Source organism: Hevea brasiliensis, chromosome 5, assembly GCF_030052815.1.
Source record: "Hevea brasiliensis isolate MT/VB/25A 57/8 chromosome 5, ASM3005281v1, whole genome shotgun sequence".
Lineage (NCBI taxonomy): Eukaryota > Viridiplantae > Streptophyta > Magnoliopsida > Malpighiales > Euphorbiaceae > Hevea > Hevea brasiliensis.
The window spans coordinates 93,706,670-93,722,837 of record NC_079497.1 but is presented as its reverse complement, the minus strand read 5'-3'; the positions used below and the strand labels follow the sequence as shown (position 1 = coordinate 93,722,837).

The window sequence follows — 16,168 nt, the reverse complement described above, 5'->3', positions numbered from 1 at the left end:
TTATGCTTCGTTCTTTCTTTATTTGTATATTTTATTTTCTTGTTATATTATTGCACCACTAAGCAGCAATGCTTAGCGCGATGGAATTGTTTCCTCGCGCAGGTACTGAAGGTAAAGCCCAGATAAAAATATTAAACAGAGATTTTGGAGTTCTGATCTGCAGAAGTGTCTGAAGTATTCAAGGTTGTCACCTCCACAGCAATGCATGTAGATAGGGCCCATATAGATTATATTTTATATTTTGTATAAAATGCTTAGATATTGTATTGTAATGTATATTATGAATAGGTAATTAATAGGAATGCGATGTAAATTAATTAATTAGCTTTTTCATATGTAATTAATTTATATGTCATGTAAATTATGAAATTATGTAAACTAATGAAATTTGAAAATTTTACTTATGTGATTTGAGCATGAATGAGATTGTATGGATTTGAAGACTGATTTAAAATATATAGATAATGCATGGAACTGAATATGAAATTGAGATATATGAATGAGATGTGAATTATGAGATGGTTATGAAAATAATTGATGGGATTTTTATTATAAAATATTATTGAAATTTTCAAACAGGTGAATAGTAAAACACGTCAAACGATAATAAAATAGGAAAAACTCCGTTAGTTTTTCCGTCGAAACATAATCGATATTAAATATAACGAGAACAAATTTTTTATAGAAATAAAGTAAGGTAAGTTAGGGTGCTCCAGCACCGAATGTAGCACACCTTGCTCGGCTACACTGTAGTCGGGTGAGGGGTGTTACATGTTTGCTAAAACATTACTTTACTAACTAATTTACTACTGTCGCCAAAATTTTATTAGTTTGCTAAATGATCAGAGTTGCTTAACTTCGCACAAAAAGACAAAATAACGGCTATTTTGCCTAGAACAGAGTGTATAATGTTCCAAAATGGTTTCAAACGGTTTAAAATGATTTAGAACTATAAATACACCTTCTTTACTTCATTTTACACTTGATGAAAGCTTACATTTGCACTTCAAGCTTGATTTTTTATTTATTGCTTTCATTCAAGAGCTTTAAAGTCTTTGAGCTACTATTGGCAAATCAACTCATCTCTTCTCTATATTTTGATTTGTATTGAGTGAGAGTGAGTGTTAAAACATTAAATTGCATTCAAGAGAGGTTATACAAGCACCTATTGAAGCTTGAGAGTGTGAGTGCTTAAGATAGCACTTGTCAAGGGTTCAAGCTACCTTGGTAAAAGCTTGGTGTTGAAAAAGTTGTAAAGGGCTTTCGGTTTCTTGCCTTTAAAAGAGCAAATAGTAGAGAGAAGACTCAAAGAGGGTTAATTGAGAGAGTAGATGTATGCTAATTAAGCCGAACCACTATAAAAATCATTGTGTTTGATCTCTCTAACCTTAATCTCTTTACTTTTATGTAATTTAATTTCTATGCATGATATTGAATGATTGATTGAATAGATTGAGTTGATATACTTGAAGATATATTGAGTAGGTTGAGAAATTGGTTGAATATTGTGATGCATGTTATGTCAAAAATAGCAATAAATATTGATTGAAACTTGAACTGAAATTTAGGGACACATTATTGAAACACATATCTCCTTCACAATATATAAAAGAGCACCTAGTTGAACAAAGCCACAATTTTTCGTTAGGCTACAAGCAAGGGCCTAAAAATTGTAAAGTCCAATTCCCTATGCATGATATTGAATGATTGATTGAATAGATTGAGTTGATATACTTGAAGATATATTGAGTAGGTTGAGAAATTGGTTGAATATCTTATGATGCATGTTATGTCAAAAATAGCAATAAATATTGATTGAAACTTGAACTGAAATTTAAAGACACATTATTGAAACACATATCTCCTTCACAATATATAAAAGAGCACCTAGTTGAACAAAGCCACAATTTTTCGTTAGGCTACAAGCAAGGGCCTAAAAATTGTAAAGTCCAATTCCCCCCTCCCCCCTGGACTATTTTGGGATAACAGTTAGTGAAAAGAGCAATAATGAACCCACATCCTCCCCTTCGAGTTATTTTTATAGTGAATTGATTATCCCTTGCTAGTATTTGATATGAAAGATAAGTCAATAATAACTAGTAAGTAAACTAATTCAGTTATAAAAGAAAAAAATTATAAATTAATTAATTTTTTATACATCTATTATTATGTAGTTATTATTTGAGAGGACTACTTTTATAAATATATTTATATTATATTAATTTATCATTTTATGTAGACATGGAATAGCAGGGCAATATATAACAATAAAAGTTAGGCAAAAAAATCCTTTTTAAGTCTGATAAATAAATCATTAGTTACTTAAGCTCCATTCAAACTAAATAGAATAACTTTTAATATATATTTTAATAAATAAATAAAATAATTTTATAAGTTTTATAAAATTATAAAAATAGATAAAGTATTATTAAAAATTTATAAATAATTAATTTAAAATTTAATTTAGAAAAAAAAATAAAAGAATTCAAATTTTTCTCTTTTCTCATTAACCAAATAATAAACTTTAACCTTAAAATTCTCTTTAAAAAATTTCTAAAGTATATTAAAAAATATATATGGATATTATTTTACATGTGAGATAAATAACAAAATCCATAAAAATATAGTATATTAAAAAATATATATGAATATTATTTTATATGTAAGATAAACAACAAAATCCATAAAAATATAGATTTATTTTTATCTTACATATAGAATAACATTATAGCTCTTGTTATTTATCTTCCATACAGAATAATATTCATATATTTTTAATGGTACTTTAAAAATTTGTTCATGAGTTTTTGAGGTTGAAATTTAGTGTTTGATTGATGAGAAAAGAATAAAAAATCTGAATTCTTTCTGATATTTGGTTGAAGTTAAAAGATATGCTTATAAATTTTTAATACATTTTAATTTAATTATTTATAAATTTTTAATATTATTTTATAAAATCATTTTATTTATTTATAAACTTAGTTATTAAAATATTAAAATTAAATTTATTTGTTGAATTAGACATAATTTTTGCATTTTTTAAAATTGAAGGCTTTTTTGGCTTATGTAATTTATGGACTAGAGCTTATGTAATTATTAACTTATTTATCAAGGATTTAAAAGGCTTTTTGCCTAAAATTTAAGAACTAAACAATAAATCACCTTAAAATTTAAACGTCAATACATTCAGCCATTACAAACTAGATGTTATAAACTAGCTGAGAACGATAAATTCTTTCGTCGAGTACGAAGACCAGCATCGCATGTTGAGGAAGATGTGCTAAGCAAAGATTTGAACGCACAGACAAGTATAAACTATTTTTGAAAACTCTTACCAATAATGATAAAGAATGCGATTTAGGATGAGTCATGCTTAGAACTTAGAAGAACGCAATTTCAATTCTCTGTCATTTCCTCTGCATTCTGCGGACACAGCTTCCGCTTTGTTTTGCACAATAAAAAAATGTCACCAACGTGCGCAGCAGGCATTTGAATGCCATCGATCTCTGATCTCATGTTTCTAGTGATTCCAAGCAAAAACAAAGCTTTGGAAGGCATCATCAGAGCAAAAAAGCCTATTTTTCAACTACTTCCTCTCCTTTGCAGATGCAACATAGTGCCGTGGTAAAGGAAATGGGCCACGGGAGATGAACAAACGCACAAGTAGAGAATAAAAATTTTGAGTAAGGGTAATTTGATCTTTTCATAAAGATTAACAGCAAAAACATAAGATAAAAGGATCAAGTTATAACTACAAAAGCTACAACTTCAAAAACATAGGAAGCATATAAAATAGCACAAAAATTCCTCTTTCTTAAGCGGCAGCAGCATTACCGTCCTCTGCAGCAGCTTCAAATGTCTGCCCTTCCACAAGCTCTGGGACCTCATCATCATCCTCCTCATGTGCTGCAGTTGCCACAGCACCAGCACTCGGTGCCTGCTTCTGGATCTGCTCTGCCAACTTCTTCAGGTTGTCCAAATTATCAGGACCTATAAATCAGCATTTTAAAAAATATAGTTAGTAGAAGAAAGAATAACAAATCCCAAATTTAAGAAAAATAACAGTAGTAAAAATTGGAATAAGCATACCTAAATGGCCGAGAACTTGAGGGAGAATGTCTTGCAATTCTGAAGAAAAAGGAATTGAATACTCTTTAGATCTCAAGCAATGTAAGCTCAATTGTACACAACATGGGACTGAGAGAGAAGGTTTTTTTTCCTTTTTTGAAAATCAAAATATATTAATGAACTCAGGAAAACTTAACAAAGCTAGTCCAAACCAACCCAGGTCAGCAGACCCACCCAAATACACCCAACCTAGAACCCGAGATGTTAAGTGAAAAAACCTTGGAAAAAACATCAGAAGAGAGAACATTGGAGACAGAACTGGGTGAAACTACCCAATGAGTACGCCTAGCATATAACAAAGCTGTTTTCGCTAAGGAATGGGTAGCAAGGTTAGCATGATGAGGGATCCAACTAACTAAAATATTCAGCCCTTGAGATAACAAAAAACGACACTCTGCTATAATCTGACCAAATTCAGACCTGATAAATTTAAAATATTCATCTAGATTTCATAATGGTTATCAGGGACACCATACAGAATTTGGTTCTTTGTTTCTGCAATTTTAGGATTCAGAGATGTTAAATAATTTCTAGATTTTTGGAAATAGACAAAAACATGTGATAAATTTCTTTGTCAGGATTTGAATATGTTAATAGTCTTCAATAAGATTCAAGAAGAAAACTGGATGACACATACCTTCAAACTAAGAAGGCATGCTTTCAAACTAATTCCATCATCAAGCATAAAAAGTAACAAAACTAACTAAAATATTCAGCCCTTGAGATAACAAAAAACGACACTCTGCTATAATCTGACCAAATTCAGACCTGATAAATTTAAAATATTCATCTAGATTTCATAATGGTTATCAGGGACACCATACAGAATTTGGTTCTTTGTTTCTGCAATTTTAGGATTCAGAGATGTTAAATAATTTCTAGATTTTTGGAAATAGACAAAAACATGTGATAAATTTCTTTGTCAGGATTTGAATATGTTAATAGTCTTCAATAAGATTCAAGAAGAAAACTGGATGACACATACCTTCAAACTAAGAAGGCATGCTTTCAAACTAATTCCATCATCAAGCATAAAAAGTAACAAAGTTGTGAAAAGTAGACTCAAATTATATGAAGTTATAAACCATTGGATCATGCACACCAAATTGAAATTTAAAAAAATAAATAAATACTTGCACAACAGGTATTTTCTATTTTTCTTCTATAAAATTTGCTAAATCTATCCTATTCTTTCACTCACTTCTCTTTCTTCCGTCTGCCTCTGCTGCCTAAGTTTGTCCTTTTTCCCCCTCCTTTTTCTCATCTATGCTACTCCTCACTTCCTTTTCTTCATTCTACCTTCTTTTCTTCATTCTACCTCAGCTGCCTATTCATCCCCTAAATTGCCTTTTTTCTCACCATTTTTTTTAGAAGAATCTGCTGCCCATTAAACTAACTTGCACGAATTTATGATCACTGATTATGCTATAATGTCTATTAGAACTCAGTTTTATATAGTTGGTTTAACTAAAAAAGTATGATTAATTCCAAATGTTTTATGCAATTAATATGAACAGTTCTTTATTTAGGGTGTCTTATTTTATATCAAGGGAAAAGTACAAAAAAAGAATCACGTGACTTTGCATGGACACTTTGGAGTCTCTAGTTCAACTTTTGACATTTTTGCACCTTGAGATTTACTCTGCCAGCAATTTTACGCCAAATCATCAAAACATAATTAGAAAAAAAAAATAGTTGTGTAGAAGACATTGAACTCAATATAAATTATAAATTATAATTAATTATGACAATTAAAAACAATTTTAGAAAAATTGAAAAATGTAAATTTATAACACTGATCTAAAATTTTTACTCATTCACTTTCTTAGAAACCAAATACAAATCAATTCTCCCACCAAACCAAATACAAATCAATTCTCTTGCCGCACTCGCTCAATCCACTTATACCTACTTATTGATGAATCGATCCCAACCATAGTTATCAAGAACATGATACTCCCGAGTCGTGGTATGGGTGCGTGGTGCGCAGTACCCCACTAAACGAAATATAGAATTCATAGGGGGTAGTCTTAACTAGTACACTAATTCGATTCATAATTCGTTTAGTCGATACATCAATTCAATTTGAGATATACTAATTATATTTATTTAATAAATAACTTATTTTTTAATTTTATTTAACATATTATATTTATAAATTAAAATATTAATTTAATATGATAATTTTTTAATATAATATACATTTTTATAAATTTCAAAGTTATTTAATTATTTTTTTAAGAAAAGTTGTTTAATTATTATTATATTAAAATAATATGATTTTAAATAATTAATATAATAAATAGTTAATAATGATTATTTATCTAAATAATTTTAATTTTTTCTCAATAAACAATTCATTTGCACTCCAAAAATCAGGAATATACTACCACCTAACATACCCAACCCACTAACAAGTCTTCCACCTACAAAATTTAGTCTTTCAAAACGTATCTCCTTTTTCCTCCTCCTCCTCCTTCTTCATCATTTCTGCGACTTATCTTCTTCTTCTTCTTCTTGTGCCTATTGCTTACACATGTGCATGCCTTATGATTTTTCTTCTTTCTTTCTCTCTTCCTTCCTTTCTTTTTATTCTCGCTGGAACCTCCATTTTGGAGAACCAAATCGCGTCCCCTAGCGTTTTGGAATGCAGATGACTCGCGATTCAGAACTCACGAACCAGATCGCAGTTCCTAGGGGGTTTGAGCGAATATGGTAACTATGATCCCAACCTAGCATATTCCCAAATACAGCTCTTGGCACATAAACCATTAAAGCCAAGCCGAGCAAGCAACAAAAACTTCTACACACACGCAATTAGAAGGGGAGAGATTCATGTTTCTGCCACTATAGAGAAGATCTACTTCAGTGGAAAGGTTCGATTTTGCTTGCCTAATCTATCTGGATTTTTTTTCCCAGTTGCATTGAAAAAACTTTTTAAATTTTGGTTGCTGATAAGTTGAGATTGCTGCCAAAAAGAGTTGATTCATTACTTGGCATTCTTGGATGGAAATTTATATTCCTGGAAGTTACAACAATTACCCTATTGAACCTATTGAGTTTTTTTGTTCTTTCCTTCTCTTTTGAAAGAATTTTTCCATTCATTTGATTTTGCTAGATTGAAATGTGGCAATAACTTGATCATCAGATCCATGCATTTATTTATTTGTTAAATATGCTTCTGGTTTCTTATAGTTCTAAACATTCATGCTTTTCATTTTAAAATTAAATTGTTCCCACTTACTATGGAAATCTGGGTCAATTAATGTCTTTCTAGGCTTTTATGAATTTTTCTCAGGCATGGGGCATTGGGATGGCCATTGAGAATTGAAGAAGAAGATGCTAACAGTTTTACTTTAGATTTTAATATTTTACTTTTTTGCTTTTATTATCAATTTTTAATTTGTTTTTTAATTTTGTTAAAAATTCTGTTATATTTTTTTAATCACAATTCATTTTTGTTTTGAACATAAATTAATAAATTAATTTTAATTTGAAGAAAGACCCATAATAATTAAAAATATTATTTTATGAATTTAACATCGCCACATCAACAAAAATTAACAGTATTGAGAGGATTTGACCTAAAATTGCTAACAGTAAACCGCAAGGCAATAAAATGCCAAAAGTTGAACTATAGGCCCCAATGTCGAAACGGAAATCACATTATATTTTTTTATACTTCCTCCTTTTATTAATTGTGCATCTCACCTCCCATGCATCTCACCTCCCATGTGACTAGGTTATAGTACCCTGACATTACTAGGATGCAGATATGTATAAGACCTTATTGATCAATTAAATTTTGCCTAAACTTTTTTCCTATACTGTGTGTGACATCATTACAATGCAGATATATACAACTATAAAACAGCCATAAAACACTCAACCAAGAGTTTGTCCATCTAGTTTTTGAGTCTTAATCATGCCAATGATGATCCCTAAAGTGTGAAATTCATTATTCTTCCTTTTATCACTTATTCTATAATATATAGCTGTTAAATCCATATAAACCCCTTTATACAAACTTTTCAGATATTTCACTCATTAGTTTGTGACCTCCACCCATAGTTATTAAAGGCGCGCCTCAGGCTCCAGGCTCACAAGGCTCCAGTCCTAGCGCCTCTACAGGAGAAAGGCGGGCAACATTCACCAGGCCCATCGCCTTATGCGCCTAGGCGTGCGCCTTGTTCCAGGCGCAAGGCTAGAAAGGCACCCCTTTTTCTTGTCTACATTCAACGAGTACTTCCATTGACAAAAAGCACAACCACCCAACTCAAAATTTGTTGATCTAGAAGTTTTCAAAATTAGTATCGTTGGTGATAACTAGTCACCAAAATCTCATCAAACTAACATACTCAGTATTGCAAACCTCTCATATTTTCATTATCAACATTACCACTTATTATCTTTTTCAAAAAAAAAAAAAAAGTTAATACTCCTTTAGTTCGTAAGGAAAATAATAAAGATATTGATTTTGAAGATGAATATTAAGAAGATGAAGCTGTAGAAAAAGATGAAGAAGATATGGTTATTTTATAATTTCTTAACTTTAGTTATGAAAGATTAAAAGACTATTAAAGTTTTAATAATTTAGTACTTGAATGCTTATTGGTTATTATTATTTTTAGTTTTATGTTATTTGAAGTTTGATGGAATATTCATATTTATTTTACTCTTTTTTTTTTTTTTTTGCGCCTCATCTCGCTCATGCGTGCACATTTGCCTTGCGCCTAGGGCTCTAGGACCCCTTGGCGCCTTAGTGCGCCTTGAGCCTTTAATAACTATGCCTCCACCCAACCCTTCTTATCTGTCCTACTTCAATTATTAAAACCCTCCAATACCATTTAGAAACCAGTTTTTAACATATCACCTTCGATAACATTCTTATTATAATTTTTATTCCTTCATCTTGGCCTCTCAAATAATTCTTCATAGAATACTGTCCTAGCCTCAGGGGCAGGTCACAACCACAAGCACGTCTTGAGAAAAAATTTCATAGCAAATCCAAGCAAAGGAAATAAAAATCATGTATGTCTACAGGTGATGCAAGTGTTTAGAGCCATACTCTTAGTCTGTGGAGAGCCGCTAACAACCCATGTATTGGCAGCAATGGATGCTTGAACTGAAACAAAAATTTAAAAGATAGTTTACTAAGAGCATCATGAAAGATGTGAATAAATCAATTCATGAGCAGAAGGCTTCACCTTTGGGGTTTACAAACTGGATAACTATGTCATCCTTGAATATGTTGACTTCCTCAATTGCAGGAATAGCATTCACTCCTATTCTCTTCAGTGTGCTCTGAAGCCTTTTATCATCCATAGTCGTAGTCTTGTGTACAGCCTTCTTCTTTCTGTGGTAAGGAGCAAAGATTAAGAAAATTTACAACCCCGAGCTACCAGAAACTCAATGTAGCCAGAGCCAACCAATTCACAATAACATTTAAACAATACACAAATGGTAAAATTAATGTCAGGAAAGTTCAGAAGCAACCATATAGAAACCCAATACAGGGAAACCACGCATTATCACATTCATCTGAATAGTCCGAATAAAAGGACATCTTCCCTGGCTAAACTTCACAGTTATTATCTTTCTTTACTTTTAAGGTACTTGATGCTGCATACATTATGAGATAAATTTTATTCTAAGAAGTTGGAATACACTTCCCACCTTCTCATGCTGCCCTTCCCACCAGTGCGAACAGCACCAGCCATCTTCATAAGTTTCTCCCTATTCATCTGCATAAAAGAAAAGGGGAAAAAAATAAGAAGAACTTCACATCCCATTAACCAATTAAAACTATAAAATCAAGAAATGAATACAGAGAATCACGGGGAAAAATAGGTAAAAATAACTAAAACCCAGAACAGAAAAGGGGCATATAAAACTGATTAACAAAGAAAACAGCCCAAAATCGAAGGCCTAACATCATCTGCTCGCAGCAGTTCATTAGTATACTTTGAATACCCATAATTTCTTGGACTCACGTATGGACATGACACTTTAAATCAGTGTAAGTACGAAGAAATCTGTGAGATTTATTAAAATTATCAAGTCCAACCTTCTAGCATGTAAGACAGGACAGTCGTCTGAGTTCGACAGAGGGTTGAGGGGCGTGAGTATGTGAGAGAAAACGGAATGGGGCGTTAAACGGAAAATGGATCGAGAAAGGGAGGGAGAGCGAGAGACACAAATGATGGAGGCGGCTGCACATCCGGACAAGTGCAAGAGATGCGTTTTTAGGGTTAGATTGTAACCCTACATACAAACGACGTAGTTTATACCAAAACATGCTTTTGAAGCAAAATAGTTTTTGATTATTTTTTAACTAGCAGAATGCTCATATTATTTTTTAACTATGCACTGATAGTTTATAATTTTTATTTTTTAATTTAATTTTTAATTATATTTTAAATAAAATAAATTATTATTATTATTTAATTAATTTTAAATTAAAATTTTTTTATTTAATTAAATTGAAATAAATTTTTATCAATTATAATAATAAATTTTTAATTAATTTATAATGTAATTAATTAAAATATCTATTTAATTCTTTATATATATATATATATATATATATATATATATAATAGTTTCCTAATTATTTTATTTAAAATAAAATAAAAATACTTTATTTAAAAAATAATTTAAATTTCATTAAATTTTTATATTTTATTTTATAATTTATATAAATTAATATTTATTTTTTTATAAATTACAGAAAATACATTAAATTAATAAAAAATAATATTATTTTAAAAATATATAAATATAATATTTTTATTATTAATATAATAAAAAAAAATTAAATTACTAATTAAATTATATAATTTTAATAATAATAAATATATATAACATTATTATTACTTAAAAATAACATTTTATTATATTATTTTTAAAAATATCATATCTAAGTTTAAATTTTTTTATTAAAATGATATATTTTTTGTAAAATAATTTTTTGATAAAAATAATTATCACTTTACATAAATTTATAATATAAAATAATTATATTTTTTAAAAAATTAAAATTTTAAAATATCATCATTTTCTGTTGGTATTATAAATATTAAAAATATATATTATTTTTTGAAAGATAAATTTTATAGTTTTAATGTTGTAATTTTAATTATTTTTAATTATTTTTATTTATAATTAAATTTTTGATGTAATTATATTTAATTTATATTTGAAATTCTACATCTATATAAAATTATAGTTGAGAGATAATTTATGTATAAAAATATAGATATTTAATTAAAATTTAAAAATAATTCTATTAAAAATTAATAATAATAATAAAATATAAATAATTAAAATATTAGTTATTATTGTATTTGATAGATAATTATAATAAAATAAAATATTCAAAAGTTTAAGAAATATTAAATATGAAATTTATAAAAAAAAATAATACTTAAATAAATATTAAATAAATATTAATTAAATATATTTAAAAAAATAAATTTTGAGAGTAATAACTAACAACTTTTAACATAAATAATAAAAAAAATAATGCAAATAAAAAAAATTGAGAGTATTTAGGTGAAATGAAAATACTTAATGAGAAAAAAGTGCTTAATATGTATCAAATGTCTCATATGATATACTATATATAGACAAATAAATTTATAATTAAATATTATTAAATCAAGAAATGGTAATAAAAGCATTCAAGTTCAATTAAATCATGATCATAATGATAATTATAATAATAATTAATTAACTTTAAAAAAGTGAAATAAAAAATATTAAATTATTAATATAAAAATTAACATATATTAATTATAAATAAGTCAAATATTTATATTTTATTTTTATAACTTTTTATATAAATTATATTTTTTATCTCTCAAAATTTTTTACAAAGATTTTATAGTAAAAATAATAGAAAATATACAATGTAATAAAAATATTTATTAAAAATATGAAATAATTTAAGATTGATTAAAGTATATGATAGTTGATTATGAGATCACAAATTAATGGTCAATTTTCTTTAAACCGATGACCATCAATGATTTATTATTATTATTATTATTATTATTATTATTATTATTATTATTATTATTATGCAGAGTAATATGTGAGAAAAAAAATTTTGTATAAATAAATTTATAAAAAAATTATAAATAAATTTAAATATTGCATGTAATCATAAAATATATTAATTTTTAAAAATTTAAATTTTAAAGAAAATAATAATTTAAATAATAAATATTAAAGTAGTATCGTAAATAATAATGATAATTAAAATAAAAATAAAATAATTAAATAATAATTAATATTTATAAAATAATATAAATAATTTTTAAATATTATATTTAATTACAAATATTTTAATTTTTAAAAATTAAATTTTTAAAAAAATAATAATTTAAATTATAAATGCTAAAGTAATATTGTAAGCAACAAGAAATAAAAAATTAAATAATAACTAGTATGAAAAAAAATATTTATGATTAATTAACAAGTCGCAAATAAATAATTAATTTTTTTTAAGCTTATCAATAGCCTTTAATCATCATCATCATCATCATCATCATCATCATCATCATCATCATCATCATCATCATCATCATCATCATCAGGGAATGTAACATTTGGTAAATAATACTTTTCTATAAATAAATTTATAAAAAAATAGAAGTAATTTTTAAATATTAAATTTAATCATCAAACCATCTTAGTTTCTAAAAAATTAAATTTTAAATAAAATAATAATTTAAATAATAAATATTAAAATAGTATTATAAATAATAATGATAATTAAAAGATAAATAATAATTAAATAATATTTAGTATTTATAAAATAATATAAATAATTTTTAAATATTTCATTTATTTACAAAATTCTTAATTTTTGAAAATTAAATTTAAAAATAATAATAATTTAAATCATAAGTATTAAGGTAATATTTTAAATAATAATAATAATTAAAAAAATTAAAAAATTAAATAATAATTACTATAAAGTAAAGTATTTATAGAATGTGACATATGACAAGTTTTTTAAGAAAAGTGTCACATGTCATATTATTGAAAATACACTTTACATAAATTTATAATATAAAATAAACTAACATAATGTCCATGCATGAATAATTTTTATTTTTCATTTTTTTAATTTAATTTTTAATTATATTTAAATAAATGAAATTATTATTGTCAAATTAATTTTAAATTAAAATTTTTTATTTAATTTAACTTAATAAATTTTTATTTATTACAATAATAAAATTTTAACTAATTAATGATATAATTAATTAAAATATTTATTTAATTCTTTTTATATATATATTAATATTCGTTTGCTTGATTATTTTGTTTAAAATATAATCAAAATACTTTATTCAAAAAATAATTTAAATTTTATAAAATTTTTATATTTTATCTCATAATTTATATAAATTAATATGTATTTTTTATAAATTATAGAAAATATATTAAATTAATAATAAAATAATATTATTTAAAAATATATAAATATAATATTTCTTATTATTAATATAATAAAAAATTAAATTACTAATAGTGAATTGAATTATTTAATTTTAATAATAATGAAAATATGCAACATTATTATTAATTAAAAATAATATTTTATTATATTATTTTTTAAAAATACTTTATCCAAGTATAAGTTATTTTTTATTAATTGGATATATTTTTCATAAAATAATTTTTTGACAAAAATTGTTATCATTTTACATAAATTTATAATATAAATTAAATACATATTCATAATAAATAAATTTTAAAATATTCTTATTTTCTATTAAAATAATAAATATCATTATTTGTTTTTAATCATCTTTATTTGTAACTAAATTTTTAATGTAATCATATTTGTAAATTGTTTTTAAAATTATATTTTTATATAAAAATATAGTTGAGAAATAATTTATGTATAAAAATATAGATATTTAATTAAAATTTAAAAATAATTATATTAAAAATTAATGATAATAAAGTGGATAATCAAAATATTAGTTATCTTTGCATTCGAATTATAATTATATTGAAATAAAATATTTAAAAGTTTAAAAATATTAAATAAGATATTTATAAAAAAAAATTAATAATTAAATAAATATTAATTAAATATATTTAAATAAATAAATTTTGATAATGATAATCAATAACTTTTAAAAGAAATAATAAAAAAATAATGTAAATAAAAAAAAGATTTAAAAGTATTTAGGTGAAAAAAAACACTTAGTGAGAAGAAAATATTTGATGTGTATCAAATGTCTCGTATGATATATTATATATAAACAAATAAATAAAAATTATTTAAATAAAAAATTAATTTATAATTAAATATTATTTAATTAAAAAATGAAAGAAACATTCAAATATAATTTTTATAACAGTAAAATATTTTTTATTTATTTGATCATTTCAATTAAATCGTCTTAAGTTTGCCATAATGATAATAATAATAATAAGTATTAATTAATATTAGAAAAGTGAAATAAAAGAAATATTAAATTATGAACATAAAAAATAATACATACTAATTATAAATAAGTCAAATCTATACATTTTATTTTTATATAAAATACACTTTTTGTCTCTTAAATTTTTTAATAAATATTTCATAATAAAAATAATATAAAATATAACAATACAATAAAAATATTTACTATAAATATGAAATAATTTAAATTTAATAAAATTATATAATAATTGATTATAAGATTACAAATTAATGATCAATTTTCTTTAAATTAATGGTCATCGATGATATTTTATTATTATTATTATTATTATTATTATATTTTAAATTATTTTTCTATTTTATTATTATTATTATTATTGTTGTTGTTGTTGAAGGTAACATATAGTAAATAATAGTTTTGTGTAGGTGAATTTTTTTAAAAAATAATATAAATAATTTTAAATATTACATTTAATCATAAGAGTTCCTAATTTTTCAAAAATTGAATTTTAAAAAAATAATAATTTAAATCATAAATATTAAGGTAGTATTATAAATAATAATGATAATTAAAAAAAATAAAAAAAATTAAATAATAATCAATATTTATAAAACAATATAATAATTTTTAAATATTATATATAATTACAAAATATATTAATTTTTAAAAATTAAATTTTAAAGACAATAATAATTTAAATCATAAATGTTAAAGTAGTATTATAAATAATACTAATAATTAAAAGAGAAATAAAAAAAATTAAATAATAATTAGTATAGAGAATAATATTTATTATTGATTATGAGATTACAAACTAATAGTCAATTTTTTTAAAACTAATAGCTATCAATGACTTTTATTACTATTACTATTAATAATGATAACATGTAGTAAATAATATTTTTGTATAAATAAATTTATACAAAAATAATATAAATAATTTTTAAATATTACATTTAATTATAAAATAACTTAATTTTTTAAAAAATTAAATTTTTAAAAAGTAATAATTTAATTATAAATGTTAAGTGCTATTGTAAATAATAATAATTAAAAAATAAATAATTAATTAAATAATAATTAGTATTTATAAAATAATATATAAAATTTTTAAATATTGCATTTAATTATAAAAAGTCTTAATTTTTAAAAATTAAATTTTTAAAGAAAATGATAATATAAATCATAAATTTTAAGTAATATTGTAAATAATAATGATAATTAAAAGAGAAATAAAAAATATAATAAAAATATATTAAATTATTAATAATGAATTGAATTATTTAATTTTAATAATAATGGAAATATATGATATTATTATTAATTAGAAATAATATTTTTATATATTTTTTAAAAATATTATATCTTTAAATTTCTATGTAGTATAAATTTTTTTATTAATCTGATATATTTTTTATAAAATAATTATTTCACAAAAATATTATCATTTTACATAAATTTATGGTATAGGATAAATATATTTCATAAAAAATAAAATTTTAAAATATCATTATTTTTATTAATACAATAAATATTGAGAACAAATAATTTTTTTCAAGAGACAGATTTCATAATTTTAATATTGT

The 16,168-nt window shown here is 23.8% G+C and overlaps 1 protein-coding gene across 2 annotated transcripts; it reads right to left on the bottom strand.

The window, feature by feature from the left end:
• Window positions 1-3,677: 3,677 nt before the first annotated feature.
• LOC110662813 (nascent polypeptide-associated complex subunit beta) lies at window positions 3,678-10,371 on the bottom strand. Of its 2 annotated transcripts, XM_021821936.2 has the most exons (6): window positions 10,196-10,371; window positions 9,805-9,872; window positions 9,336-9,484; window positions 9,197-9,253; window positions 4,090-4,128; window positions 3,678-3,990 (listed from the first exon to the last, which is right to left on the bottom strand). In XM_021821936.2, exons 2-6 carry the CDS (start codon window positions 9,870-9,872, stop codon window positions 3,815-3,817), a joined length of 489 nt encoding a protein of 162 aa, XP_021677628.2. In that variant the 5' UTR covers window positions 10,196-10,371; the 3' UTR covers window positions 3,678-3,814. The 2 variants fall into 2 exon arrangements, with proteins under 2 accessions (XP_021677628.2, XP_058003216.1); XM_058147233.1 differs by lacking the exon at window positions 10,196-10,371 and having other exon boundaries at window positions 9,805-9,878.
• Window positions 10,372-16,168: the final 5,797 nt, after the last annotated feature.